This window comes from Taeniopygia guttata, chromosome 18 (genome assembly GCF_048771995.1).
Source record: "Taeniopygia guttata chromosome 18, bTaeGut7.mat, whole genome shotgun sequence".
Lineage (NCBI taxonomy): Eukaryota > Metazoa > Chordata > Aves > Passeriformes > Estrildidae > Taeniopygia > Taeniopygia guttata.
In genome coordinates, this window is record NC_133043.1 from 7,577,910 (window position 1) to 7,592,546 (window position 14,637).

A 14,637-nucleotide genomic window follows, 5' to 3' on the forward strand; every position below is an offset into this window, starting at 1 on the left:
TAGCCTTGAGGGTGATCCTGCACATGAAATATGAAGCTAAAATCTTAAGTAGCACTGCAGGCATAATCCAATGGGGGGTGTGTGTAAATCAAGTAAGTCTCTTTACACCAGTGTGTTACCAAAGGCAGGAGCAGGATTCCTCACTGTCCCTCGGCTAACATCATTCTGTCCATCTGCAGGTCACAACTTTCCTCTTCCCTCAGTATTTTTAATTGCACTTACCAAATGCATGAATTTACTTAACAGAGGAGAATTGCCTCCAGTGTTTGTGTTGTGTGAATCTTTACCACATCAGTCAGCTTTGAAATGGGTGCTGTGCTTGAAATTCTTTCTCTTACAAAAGATGCTTCATCTCTGCAAATGTAATCATCTTTATCTCCTTATGGTGGAATGCTGTTAAGTGCCCAGCACTCATTCCTGTTTTGTGATGCAGAAAAAATTGCTTTTAGTTAAAAATAACCTGTTGGCATACGTGTGCTGTTCACATCTTCCTGCCTATGAAATTATTTGTTTTCTCTTTGCTGATGTAAACTGTAATGAAGTGTATGTTTATCTTGACTCTCTCAAAAATAAATTAATATGGGAGATGGAGCATCCTCTGATAAGGAGGGAGGAGAGCCTAGTGGTAGCAAACTAAATGCTATTTAATGTTTTCTAGTATATATGTCTGATCCAGGTGTGGAACTAAATTTGGTGTCTCACAGTAATAGAACTGCTTCTGTTAAGGAGCAGAGTCTCTGTATCAATAGCACTGTTTCAGGTGAAAGATTTATTATCTGGGACTTGCTGGGGCTTGGTGAATATGAAATTTTTACTATTTCTATTCTTCTAATCTATGTCATAGAACTCAACTCCTTCTCTTGAAAAAAGAATGGTCCGAGTAAGTCTCATTACACCAACAGTGCATTAGAAATGTCAGTCTTTATACTCTGCTACCACATTTACATGTAATAATTGAATAAAGCAATGGTTGTCTTAGTGGATGGATGTTTACGTAATGATTTGCCTAAAAAAAAAAGACCCTCAACTTTAATTTTTTCTTACATTGTGAGAATGAAACGTACTTCACAAATTTCTAGGTGAAATACTGCAGTGATGACAAAACTCATTATTTTTGAAGCCAACAGCCCAGACTGATAGATAAAATCTTTGTTATCTGGGTGATACTGCAACACTGATAGTCCAACTGCACTGAAATTGTGCTTCCAGCCTGCCCCATCCCCAATTCCTCAGTCAGCATCCAGACAAGCAAGAGCTGCTCTTTCTGGAATTCTGTCTGCATCTACTGATCAGATAACTTGGAGACATATTGGATATATTTCTGAGAATATTTGCTCCCCTAAGCATTTCATGCACTAAATGAAGGCATAAAATAGTTATTACTAAGATCGTAATTGACCATAAATTGATTTCCAAAGTGGTATTTACTGCAACTAGTTTTCCTGTCCTGGAAGATCATTTATGGCTATTTCCTTTCCCCATCTCTCCCCCACCCTGTCTCTCCTCCCCCATGGAGCTGCTATTCATTTGCTAAGTTGAAAAGTGGATGATGGCCCATTCTGATGCTGGGTTTGATATTCTAATTTATGCTTTTACTATGGAAAGTGAAGAGAGGAACAGAGAAGTTTATTTCCATTAAGTTCATCAAGTTTTAAGGATTGCCCTTTTAGCACTGCAGAGTTAATCTTTTAAACTCTGGCAGGTTTGTGGAAGGAAAAGTGGGTGGATTATGCTGTTCCCTTAATTTTGGATGATAGGATAAACCTTCAGCTGAATCCAGTTTCCAGCCTACAGATAGGTACAGAGTAATTGTTTCTTATTTTACTGAAATTATGCTGCCATCTTAATTTTCAAAACAGCCTTGCAGCTGAAGATGCAGTGGAACAAAAAAGCGTCAAAATGTATTAAAAGCTTCAAAAAGTATTTTCTTTAAGTTAAGTGACATGATTATGGTGAACAGTGTGTTTTGATTTTTGTAGTGAAATATTAGAGTATAAAGTGCACAAACCAAGTAGATTTTCTTCATTTGTGTTTAAACTTTCAGAAATTTGCAGTGCACAACTTTTAGTACAGTTTATTAGTCTATAGTGTGTTTTGTCTTCCTTGACTGGGATCAAATTTGGTGTTAACCTCCTGCCGAGAATTCCAGGACCCCTGACATTTTATTGTGACTCTTGATTAGCTCACCAGGGTTCCTGCTAAGAATTCTCCTTTCATTCATTTGATAAATTGAATTCCCTATTCACAGTGCCTTTAAATAGAATGGTATTTGGAAAACTTGGAAGACAACAGCTTGAATGTTCAATGAGCTCACTCAGCAAATTTAAAAATGCAGAAGAAGGAAATTATGGGTTTGTGTATTCTGATAGCTTCTAAAAGAATAAACATCTTACAAAAATTTAGATCTCTGTCATCATATTTGCTTTAAGTGTATTTCCATTTGGTTTCTAAGACAAGGATTTCTTTTGACATCTCTTTTCCCTTTTTCGTCTTGTTTTGCTTTGTTGTGTCAGGAGCTGTGCATTCAGCTTACCTGTCCACGTGGGAGCAGGTATGGTGAGGTGACAGAGGGACAGTGTGGAGAGGGAGCACCTCATCCTTCCCACCCTTGGCTCTACAGCATGAGGAGCAGTGTCCTTTTTTCCCCCCTGATTTTAGATCCTGAGACAGCCCTTCCCTGTGAGGCTGCTGTCCTTTGGCTCCCCTGCCCAGGTGTCTCCATGAGCTTCCTGCAGCCGTGTCCTGCGTCTCACACCACTTGTTCCTCCAAGGTGGCACCTGGAGATCTCAGTGCTGGGGTAGCTGAGGCCCGTCTTCCTAGAGATTGGCTTTTAATATCACATAGGAAATTTAATATCACAGGAAAGCCCAGGCTGGAGGGGGCCTTAGGGCATCTCAGATGGGTGCTCAGGTCGGGTGCCACATGTGTGTGTCAGGTGCTCCTCACTGTGCTGCTGGTGTTAATTTTGGGCATGCCTGCTGCAGTTTCCCTGCCTGTGGCTAGGACTGAGGGTGGTGTGTGTGCATTTTTCCACTCTGCCTGTGGCACCTCTGCCTAAGGGGAGGTGTTGCTCACCTTCCTGGGCCTGTGTAATCACACTGGAACCACTCATGAACACCAGCAATGGACCTGTGTGCCTGTGGCTGCTGTAAGCTGGGAGTCTTTTGCTGAAGATATTAGCACCACCTTATTGCCAGAATAAGCATAAGGGCAGCACCATAAACATACCTGTCTTCAGGGTAAATTGTGTTTCCTTTTTTTGTTGCTGTAAGTTGTGTTGTCCAGCCCCACTTGTCTGAGAGCACCAACCTGGTCTTCAGCTCTGGCAATAAATAAGTTCACTGTGCTTTCACCTGCTGCTGACAAAGTGATTTGGCTCAGAAATAATTGAGTGCTGGCACCTAACTGATGGAAGGGGTAAGGAGGATTAGGTGTGTTGGAAATCCCTACAGGCAAAAAGGTGCATCATTGCAGTTACACAATATTGCCTTTTGGTTTTTTCTCAACAGAGGAGCATAAAGGCTTGGCTGTGCTTGCTGGAGGGCTCTGAAGGTTTGCTGCTCAGTGCTCCCAGCTGTCCCTCCTGACCCCGATGTCCCCTTGGGATGACAGGTGACTGACTGGCTCCACCAGCCTCTGTCCCTGGGAGTGGTCAGCTCTGAGCCTGCGGGACAAAACATCCTGTGGAGCTGCTGCTCCTGTTCCTATTTCCTGGCCTCCTACATTGCAGTATCCCTGTGCAGCTGCCCCAGGAAGAAGTGCTCCTCTAAAGTGTTCTTGGAGTTCAGCTAAATAGAGCCAGCAGCTTGTCTGTGGGTTGCTTCTGCTCCTGGGTCAGCTAAAGGGTGTCACTTGGTCAGTGAGGGGGACTGGCACAGGGCTCTCATCTTCTGAAGTATTTACAGAAACCAAAATAGCCATCAGTATCTGGAGAGACAAACGTGCTGTGCTCTTACTGAGCTGCTGGATTCCAAAGCTGTTTTCCTTTGTGCATTATGTCCCAAGAAGATTGGGGATGAGCTGTGGAGCAGATGCCAGATCAACTGCTGCTAACTATCATCAGGCCTGGGAGGGAGGCAGTGCTGGGAATGTAAATCTGGTTATCTGCACCCTTCACAGTGTGTAACTTAATTTTTCTATCAGTCTCTGTTTGTTGGGGGAGGAGAGTTGTTTTTCATAGCATGTTTCTTGCTGTTTGTAGCCTGCTTTGAGTGATGAATTTAATGCAAGCTTTTTTTTTGTGGGGGTGTGGGGCTTTTTTACTTTTGGTCCTGAGTGGTACGCATGTGGAGCACCTGGGGTGTTGTCAGCAGATTGAGGGACCAAATTCTGCTGTGGTTCATGCCTGAAATGCATAAATGGCTGAGGTTTGGTGTACAGTTCTAGCCCATGCCCACATTTACCTACTAACTCCTTAAGCTGCCCCATATTGGAGCTTGTATAGCTAATAGCCCTGCACTGTGGAGAGCAACACCTCCACAGGAGAGGGGATGAACCTGTGTGGTGGCATCCCTGTGGGATTATCTACATGAATCTCTTCATTTGGATTGGAACTTCATGATTGATAGGTGATTGTCCCCACTTGCTGTGCTTTGATTGGTGTCATGTGTCTTGGAGTGCAGTTATCAGATTCCTTTTAAATAAAATGTCACTGGATGATGAGTTCCAAGGGTGCAGTTAATGCTTTCCTGCTGCATGGGAGCAGACTGGAGCCAGGCTCCACCTGAAGCAGGGATGGTGTGAGTAGGAAATCCTCTGCAGTGACAGTTTTGCTCTGCAGATCCACTCTGGTGTGCACCACTTAGTAACGAAGGGGTAACACACATCTGCAATATTCCTGGTTTTACTCCAGTGCTCTCATCAGTACCCATCCCTCTCAGCTAACACACCAGGAGAAACTGGCATAGCTAATAAAACCAAAAGGAAGTCTCTAGCTGAAAAATAACTCCAAGCCCTGCAAACATTTACTGGGACTTGGCAGTGCTCAGATATGGGGTCTTCAATCTTCTGGTTTATCAGTCATAGTTCATCTGCATCTTTAGTTTATAAAACTTTTTATGCTCTGGAATTTCTCCACTCTTCCAATCATTGGTAATAACAAGTAGAAGCTAAAACAAGGCCAGGTTGGTGTGCTTTTGAAAAATATCTTGAATTGAATTATAGTAACTACCTGTTCTACTTTATTTTTGTTCTAATCTAATCTGCTTGAGTGGTTATTTACCTTATGTGCACACAAAGGAGGGTCACAGTAAGTTAACACTAGGTGAGCTGGAAACTTCCAGTGGGAGCCCAGCTCCTGCAGCACACACCAGCTGGAATTCTCCTTTTCTCTCTTTGGGGTCCTGCCAGGATTTTATTGCTCTTCAGCCAATATTCCAAAGTGGCATATTTGAAACACCATGTGCCACTGCTGGAAACGCAGCCTTGAGACAGGGCATGGAACACAGAAACTCTTTCTGATCCTGAAATTTCTATTTTACACTTTGTAGTAGCAGGATTATTAATTTAATCTCTTGGACAGCCTAAAATCTGCCTCTAGTTTCACCAATTTTAATTAAATGTGTTGCTGTTCACAGCATGTTCCCAGCTAATAATGCTGTGATATTCTTGGTTGGTTTTGAATGGCAGCTAGGCTCTGCTCCTGCAGAGACTCCAGATTTGGTGGGATTTTTAAGTGGCCTGCAGGAATCTGGCTGCTGCCCCTGTTCAGGAGATCAATTTTGTCTTAGACATTTCAAGATCAGTTCACCAGAAGCTGGAGGTATCAAAGTACCAGCCCACATCTATTAGAATGGATGATATCTTGATGTTTCAGAGGAAGGAATCTCCTGACAAGGCAAATAATCTATTAATGAGGCTTAATTGCAAAACAGGGACATAACTGGACAGGGAGAAACTCCAAAACATGGGATCAAGAAATCATAAATTGAGGTCAAACAAAAACTCTCATTGAACTTCATTTATGACTCCCCACAGGAACAAATTTTGCACCCAGACTTTCAAACTGCCGGGTGTAGTTTCAAGCTGTGTGCTCACAACTGTGCATGTAACTCTTCCACAGACTTATCTTGTCCACACTGGTGTGACTGGGGGCTTTTCCCCCACCAATTCCCTGGAAAGGAGATTGTAGCATTTCACTTGGTAAATAGGTAGAGGCCTCCAGTTCTCTGTCTAATTGTTTTTCTGTCCAGGAGTTGGTGTGGCCTTATATCAACATTGCTTCATAAAAAAGAAATCTTCTTTTCTTTTGATGTTTTTCCTCTTTTCTCCTCCAAATGTATATTTATAAAGACTTGGTATGCATTTTAATGTTGGGAGTTTTTGAAATGCTGCAGTGTGGAGGATTTTTCTTTACCTAATCCAAATCTTCTTTGTTGCAATTAAATTCAGTCCTACTTACCACAGCTAAACGAGAAAGATTTTACTCCATGCTTCTCTACCTCTTTCTTTAACACCTTTTTGAATATCAGGGTGGCCATCTCTTCAGATTAAGTGAAGTTTTTTCCAAGGGCCTGTGCTTTTTTGATTTCCTGGTGCTGTTTTGTGGGCTTTATCCAGCTGACCTGTGTCTCTCTTGCTGTAGATGATCCCTAACTGGACACAACACATGAGCTAATGAACTGTTGACCATCTGTGACACTGTTTGCCTTTGGAGTGAAATCCACTGGAGCACCTGCTTTTTTGTCTCCCCAAAACTGATGTTCTGCCACTTGTTCCTTATGCTGTATTTATATAGGATTTTTCCTGCCAAACATGGTACCCTGTGCTTTTTCCTCACTGATTCTCTGCCTTTTTTCTGCATTTTGAGTTCATCAGGATACTCTGAATATTGTCCCTCCTTAATTTTTTCTGGCTCCATGACTTGATATATTCTGGAAACTAATTGAGATTTTTCAAGCAGCCATGTGGTTAATAAAAATTTTGCTCCTGGATGTGGGGCGCACTGCAAGAGAAATTCATCAGGTAGGAGGGGTTTTGTGGATTTTAATTGTAATTTTGTTATATACCTTAAAATTATTAAACAGTAGTTCTTAAAACTATTAAATAATAAAGCAATCATATTCTTACTAACAAAAATCTCCATGTGGATTGAAAAGTCATTTATGTACTTTGGTTGCTTCTCTTTCATCTTTTCCAAAAATACCTAGGACTATGCTGTAGGGGAAAAAAAAATAAATCAGGCTTTTTTTTTTTTCCCCTCCACAAATCCTTGTTATCTCTTGCTGATGTTTTTCTCCCTTCCTTTGTAAGTTATATGCACAGTCTTTGCCATCTGCTGCTCTTCCAGAGTGCCATCCATCCACCTGCTCGTGCTTTAAGGTAACCTGCAATGACTTAGACACAGTAAAATGACAGCAGGCCCAGCCAGGGAGGAGCATCCCATTTCTCTCAGGAATTTATCAGCTGTTCTTGCCTTTGCTGGCTTTGATTTCCTCTTTGGAATGGTAGCAAAATGTTTAGCTCCATCTCCTTTTCTTCCCTGCCATTTCATGTGAGTTTTTCTGAGAAGCCAGATCATCTCAAATTTTGGGAAAAGGGACTTTTAAACACATCTTGAGGGTCTTGCCTGGTGCTATATTGAGCAGCTCTTTGAGAAAGAAGCCAGAATGGACCATTGCAGGGCTGGAGGTGGGGCAGGAGCAGCCTGGCTGTGGGTGCTTTGCTGCCCCTGGCACCAGCTTGGCCAGAGCCCCATGAAATCCAGGGAGAAATCCCTGGGAGAAAGAAGTGCCGGCGGTTGTTGGCCATCTGTTCCCTGCTGACCTCTTTAGGGAGAAAAGTACTGTCACTTCAGCCCTCCCAGGGTCATCTGTCACTGCTCCCCCTTCCCACCAAGAATCAAAACTAATATTTCCTCTTGCATATTAATGAAGCACGTAAAGGTTGATTTGTTGTTGCTTTTTACACACACAGTGCTCGTATTTTTCTGGCTTTTCTCAGTTTGTCCCCGTCCGTTTGCGCTGGTTTATTTTCATATTCCCTTCTTATTTATTTGACCTAGTTTTGCATGCTGCTTTCTTTTTTGAGGTGATTGGAGAGCTTGTAATTAGGGACCAGCTTGACTCTTTTTTGATTAATGACTGAGCCTGGATATCAAGGGAACAAAGCTGGCACTTTAACAGTCACACCAGCTCCTTCCCTTCACCCATATTTACTCTGGAAAGGTCACAGAGCTGGACCATGTAAAGATGAAGCAGGAAACAAAATTAGCAATAGGCAAATACAGAATTTTAGTTTATCTGCTCCAGCACTTGTGAAAACAAGGATTGCAAATGCTCTGGTGACCTCTTGCTTGGTGTAGGGTTCCTGCTGTACGTGGGGGTATCTGTATTGTTGTTTAGGTTCCTGGTGATTTCCAAGAAACAGCACCTGCTTCTTCATGTGGGTCTGTATTTCAGGTGTCCTGAAGGAATCAAAGCCTGCCTTTCCAGAGTTTGATGCTCTTATTTTGATGTTTATTTTTGATCCCATTTCATCACCACCCTTCAAGCTCTTTTCCACCTTCAAGATTTCAGCCACTTCTTTCTTACAATCAGATCTTGAAGAATTTCCTAAGTAGTCGTTTTCTTCCCTTCTGTTTGAAACTGTGTGATACCAGATTTGGAGAACTTGTCTTTGAGAGCTCATGTCTGTGCTGTCCAAACCCTCTGTTATCTGTTATCACCTGTAACAATGCATGGATCTATTAATTCCTTCCATAAAACCTGCACAGCCTGCACTTGGATGAATATTTGCCAGTTCCTTACAATTCTAGTTATAAGATTTTCTTTTTTTCCAGTTTTTTCCCTCCCATCATCACTGTTAGGAAAAAATGCCTATGCAGGAATGCACAATGGCCTCTTGTACGGTGAGGGAGGTCAAAACCAGAGCAGTACTTGAGCAGCTGTGTGCAAATTGTAGGATTTCTGTCAGTAAGAGCAACTTCCACAACTGTCAAGGGAGTTTATTCCAGCATAAAGTAGGATTCAAGGTGCAAGAGGTATCTTGGAATTAAAGTATGGTTGCTAAACCAGACAAAGGCATCTGTAGGCAAAGATTAGGAATGCTGTGCTGAAAAGGCAGTTTTCCTATGTTATTAAATAAACCTTCAGTATCTTGCTTATACAGCAAAATTAATGAGGTTATTGAGGTTAGGGGCAGTGTGACATAGAATGACAAGAGAGACAGGTCTGTGTTTAGCCCTCAATTACTGCAGGAACTTCTGAACTGTAAAACACTGTATGGGCAATAATACAAATAGACTCTTATCTAAAGGTTGTTGAAGAATACTATTCCCAAAAGGAATATTGCAGAATGCATCCAGAATGTCCCCTCAGTGCTGATCCACAATACCAGCTGTGCCTTAAGCTGTGGAAGCAATCCAACTAGAAAACTCAAGTTCCTATTTACCTTAAAAAATAAATCAGCCTAGATTTGTTAATTTTTTAAAGGGATTAATAAACCTTTCAGCAGCAGGCACTGCCAGGCCAGAGCCACAGTGCTGGAGTTGTTGTGGCCATGACCTGCAGCTCCTCTTGCTTTCCTGTTCTGAGAGAGCTCTCAAGCACATGCACGTTAAAGATAACCTCGGGTTAGGCTTGGATTTCATAAGCGATTTGCAATCTGTGAAAACACCGCTTCATTCTGTAGTAAAACTCCTTGCTCATAAAAATCCCTCCCCATTCAGATCCATATGTAAGAACAAGGCAAACTCCTACAGGGATATTCTGAGACACTCCTGCTTTTGAACATGAGCTTTGTATTCATAAATGTTTTAGCCTGTTTCCTGCAATAAAGATTAAATTGTCGCTCAGGAAGTAAAGCTGCAACATGTGCCTTTGACAACGTAATCAAACTTTATATAGCCATGTTTTTATTGTTTTCCTTTTGTTTTGCTCTTAGATGACTAATTTCTGCCTAAAAGTGACAGCAAGAGTTGCTATCTGAGAGGCTGCTTGGAGCTTTATTTCTATTTTAAGCGTATTTAAAGCACATGTATTCAGAAGTGTCATTATGTAAATCAGTTTTGAAAATGGAGCTCCATTAAAAATTACAGTATCATTTTCTAAGCTAATCCATACCTATTTTAATCTCAGAAATGAAAAAACTCCACAACCAAACCTCAGGTTTTTGTGAGGAGTGGCACTTCTACCTCTGATGATGTAATTGCTGTGCTAATATGGTAATAAAATACAGTGTATTCTTAGTGGAGCAAAATGTTTGCTCTTCTTGGATTTGGAAAATCCACTGACCTGCAATTTGAAATATTTAGAAATTCCACTGCATTGCCTGGAAACAAAAATTGATAGTGGAGTCCAGTGTAAGGAACAATTTTGGCAGTGGTGAAAGTTGATCCCAAGGGCTGGACACTTTAAAGGCTTGGCTGGACCAAGACAAGTTGGACCAGAAGATCCTTAAGATCCCTTTCAACCTGGTATTTTAGGAAAAGAACTTGGTCTTAAAATATAAGATCAGAACTTGATCTTATATTACCCAACTTCTTAACAAGGAAGTTGAGTAATATATACTTTTATAGTTTAAGGAAAACTCTGCATGTTAGGCGAAGTGGTGGTGGTGGTGGTTTGTTTTTGTCTGTGGTTTTTTGTTTTTGTTTTTAAATACTGCCCTGAGTATTGAAGGGGATTTAAATGTAACTGTGGTGTTCTGGAATTGCTGTAATGGCATGGGGTTTCTTAAGTACTAACAAGAGGAAACCAAAAAGTTTCTCATTTTACATGGACTTGTTTCATTCACCTGCTTTCAAAAACCAGAAAAAGCTGAACTTCCTCTGGCAATAGTCTGAGAGCTTGGGGGAGTTCACTGGAACAGGGCCTTTGTAGAGTCTGCTGTGACTTGGGTAGGGAGCACTGCAAACGAAGGGACTGGATGTTGTTTCTTTGTAGTTTCTGAGGTCCTGGGGACTTCTGTTCTCCACTGAGCTAACAGGGATAAAGGCAAATCTATCGCAGTTTCAACTCAGTTTCTTTTGGCAACCTAAGTCATCACTTTTTGCAAAGTCCTACAAGAAACCATTAAAAAGTACAATTTCAAGCACCTTTGTCTTAAGTGTGATTTACCATTTTTTTAGTGTAATGCAAATCCCCACCTGCAATTCTTAAGGGCAGATGTTTCCCAAACCTCAGTTTGCAGTGCAGTGTTTAAAAGCTGCCCCTTTGGAACTGGCATAGTCTGAGCAGGTGGTGAATTTTTGGCCATGACAGAAGGTGAATCAGTATTTAAAAAACAGATACTTGATGCCATTTCAGCATTCTGGACCTCCAGTGGTGCACCAAGAGCTCCCAGATGTGCCCAACCTCTGCCTGCTGTTCCAGACCCTGGGTCTTGCCACATCTCTTACTTCTGTAAATAGTCTGAGTGCTGTAAAGTGCCTTAAAAAGGCACTAACACCTAAGTTTAGAGCTGTGAATTGCATTCTCTAGTGTTTATAGTTTGGGGTGACACAAGGGAAGGGAATCTGCTTTTAATTTAGTCTGGAGCTCCATACAGGATCTGTGTAAGCATTAAAGCATCTGCAGTGGCTCAGGATCAGTATTTTCAGGCAAGTGAAACAGCCAAATCCCAGAGTGCCCTTCAGCACCAAAATATCAAAAGGCTACAATGTTCTCCTTTTTATAACAAAGGGAAACCATGTAGGAAAATGGAAACTTGTTAAGAGGCAAAATGTTTCATGGGGAATGTTTGAAGACACGATGTGCAAAATCTGAGGGGTGGATGGTTTCTCCTGTAGGTAAAAGAGCAGTCTGACAGACTGCGACCAAAAATAAAGAGTTTTGTAACTAAAAACCTCTTTTTTTAACAACAACAAAGATCCAAACAAAGAAAAGGGAGGGGGGCTGCAAGCTTTGGCAAGTTCAATGTAATAGTAAATTAGGCTAAAAGTGATTTTGAGGAGTAATTGGAAGACATTGAATCTAATACTAGTGATGGTAATGGCTTCAGCCCATCAGAAATAGCCTGCTCAGAAGATTTGTAAGGCTGATAAATGATCAGGACCTGAAGAGCTGTCAAGGAAGATAAAGCAGTTATAGAGAAGGAAATGAATTATTTGCATTGGTATTTATTGAAAAGGATGTTGGGGAGGGTCATTGCTATAACCATTTATTTCAGTGATGGACACAGGAAGCAGAGAAAAGGTTTCAGATAGGTTTTCTTCTTGATTTGGAATGATTCAAGTTAATTTTTAATCAAGATTATACTGGAACCATCTTGTTTTGCATTAATGCAAATTCTTCAGCTAGAATTTATAGGATGAGCACAGAATATGATTATTGGAATTCATCTGGGCCTTAGTTTACAACTCTTGAGAACAAAATTGATGCGTATGGAAAATTAATGCAGCATGTGTTTGATCAAAAAGAGAAAAATAGTTGCAAAGTAATGTACTTGCTCATGATCTTCAAGGTATATTGTGAATCACAGCTGCTGAAAACCAGCAGAACTTGCATTAATTACTTGGGTTTGTTCCTTTTTTTTTCCAGTTTCAAACTTTCTTTCCCTAGAATATGCTAATATTAAGCAACACTTATGAGTGATTGTGGAAAGAGGTTCCAAATAAAATCTATCCTTTCTGAATTCTCACTGCCTATTTTATTTGTTGTGAGTTTCAATTTTGGAGCAGCTCTTTTTTAGTGCTTTTATTGCAGGCTTTTTTAGACACGAGATGTAGAAAGTTAGCAATGCAAATATGGATTATTCACCTTCCTAGAGAAACTTCATCTTACTGAAAAGCTCTTCCTAACCTTTGTTTTTATCAGGGAGAAAGAACAAGAAACACAAGAAGAGGAACATTTGATGGAAGAAAAGAAAAAGAAAAAGCAGGAAGAAAAGAAAAAGAAGGAAGGTGCTCAGAAAAAGGTTTGTTCATGTTCCTATTGTAATTGATCCCTTCCCTTTAAATGTGAGTGTGAGCACTGATGCTGCAGCTTCACTTCTGGGAGTGAGCCTGGCACTGGACCATTGCCACTGGCCTGGGGAGGGGCTGTGGTCACAGAATCCTGCCCAAGCAGCTGTGCCAGGGTTTGGCACTGCCCGTGCCCACCATGCCCTGCTGGGAAGGGGCTGCTCCCACACCTGCCTCCCGTGGCCACTCCTCAGCCAGGAGTGCCTGGATCAGTCCCAGCCGGTGCTGGAGGCTCTCTGGGCTCCCAGGCTCATTTCCTCTCCTGGGCATTCTCCTCCCTCATTTTCTGGATTGCACAGTTAGTTTTAATTTGAAACAAGAATTGATCGCTGTCTTTTCTGGTATAAAAATCAGGCATCATAAAAAAATGCACAGATTCCGAACAGATTAAAAAATAAATAGGTTTTCTGAGAAAGCTGAGAGCATGGGTGGATTCAAAGGAATGCTGGACAAAGTCACAGAAGTTAATTCTGCTGGGTGCTCAAGGGTTCACACACATAGTGGGGTCCAGAAAGCCTCTGGCCCTCAGGAGGGTGGATGGGCTGCTGCCCTCTCTTGTCATTCTTTACACTTCCTCTTTGGCATCTGCGTCTGCCATTCCCACATTCTTATCACATGGAGTTAAACTAACATTCTCTAGTTCTTAAATGAAACCAATGCCTGATTTATGTTAGCAGCTTATGCAAAAAGATGGCCATATGATTATTAAGTATAATTTGCAGTATTGACAAGTAGTTGATTTGTTTTGTTCTTCTCTTCTTTCAGGCTGCTGAACAAAAAACCAAAGGTAAATTCATATTTATTCTTTGTCAAATGTTTGCTGTTTTTATGAGCTTGTTTAAAAAACGTGCTTGTACTTTTTATTCATTGTGTCTGTTTAATGAGGGGAGTATATCTTACTAGGATTGTTATGTTCCTAAAGTTTTGTTGGGATTCTCAGCATAAGCTTTGGCTTATCTTGCTGGGTATTCTATGGCAGCCTTTTGACAAGAATATATGGATTAATTTTCTGTGAACCATAACACAGCATGTGTCATCTCCTTTGTCAAGACAGATGCAGTTTTCCATTTAGTTGTTAGTAGTTATTTATCTGTTTCAAAGACAAGTAATTGCCCCTTTCCCCTTGCACAATTCAACTCAATTTAATGTGTAAACTCAATTCATGGAGCTTAGGAGAAACTATTCCCCCTGCTGCCACCACTGCCTGTTTTTCTTTCTGTGTGGGTTTTCTGCCTGGGAAGTGAGTGGAGCTGCTTTGCAGCAGGGTCAGGAAGCAGCAGAGGTAAGGAATGCTTTCCCCTTTGGGGCCAGTGGGCTGCCAGGTTCCCTGGGAGAAAAATTAATGAAGCTGTAGCTTTCTGAAAGGTGAAGAAGAGAGGCAAGGTAATGTCTTTCTACTGCAACTGATGGCTTACAGATGTTTTTGTGTCTCACTTCTGAGCCAGCTCAAATGCATTGTCATTTATTGGTGGGTAATTAGGTGACAGACGGGCAAATGGAGCTTCCCAGAGTCCCAAAGAATGAGAATTAGAGAAGAACCAAGCCTGACACAAGGGCTGGACTAAACAACTTATGTTTCAAACACTTCTTATGATTTATACAGCAGAAATTAAATATTACTTCAGTAATATGAATTCAGGAAAATAAAGGAATAACTGCATTATGAAGATTCTGTAACAGTAATTTATTAAAACTGTCCTTTTCTTTCTAAGTTTTTCCTGTGTGGAAAGGGAGA

The 14,637-nt window shown here is 41.2% G+C and overlaps 1 protein-coding gene across 17 annotated transcripts in view; it reads left to right on the forward strand.

Annotated features, from left to right (window-relative positions):
- TNRC6C (trinucleotide repeat containing adaptor 6C) overlaps window positions 1-14,637 on the forward strand; it is a 94,381-nt gene that overhangs the window by 6,564 nt on the left and 73,180 nt on the right. For all 17 annotated transcript variants that reach the window (XM_012578542.5, XM_012578543.5, XM_012578544.5 and 14 more), the window contains exons 2-3: window positions 12,757-12,856; window positions 13,668-13,689. In XM_012578542.5, the coding sequence (XP_012433996.5) occupies window positions 12,794-12,856; window positions 13,668-13,689 (85 nt within the window). In that variant the 5' untranslated portion in view covers window positions 12,757-12,793. The remainder of the gene's footprint in view (window positions 1-12,756; window positions 12,857-13,667; window positions 13,690-14,637) is intronic.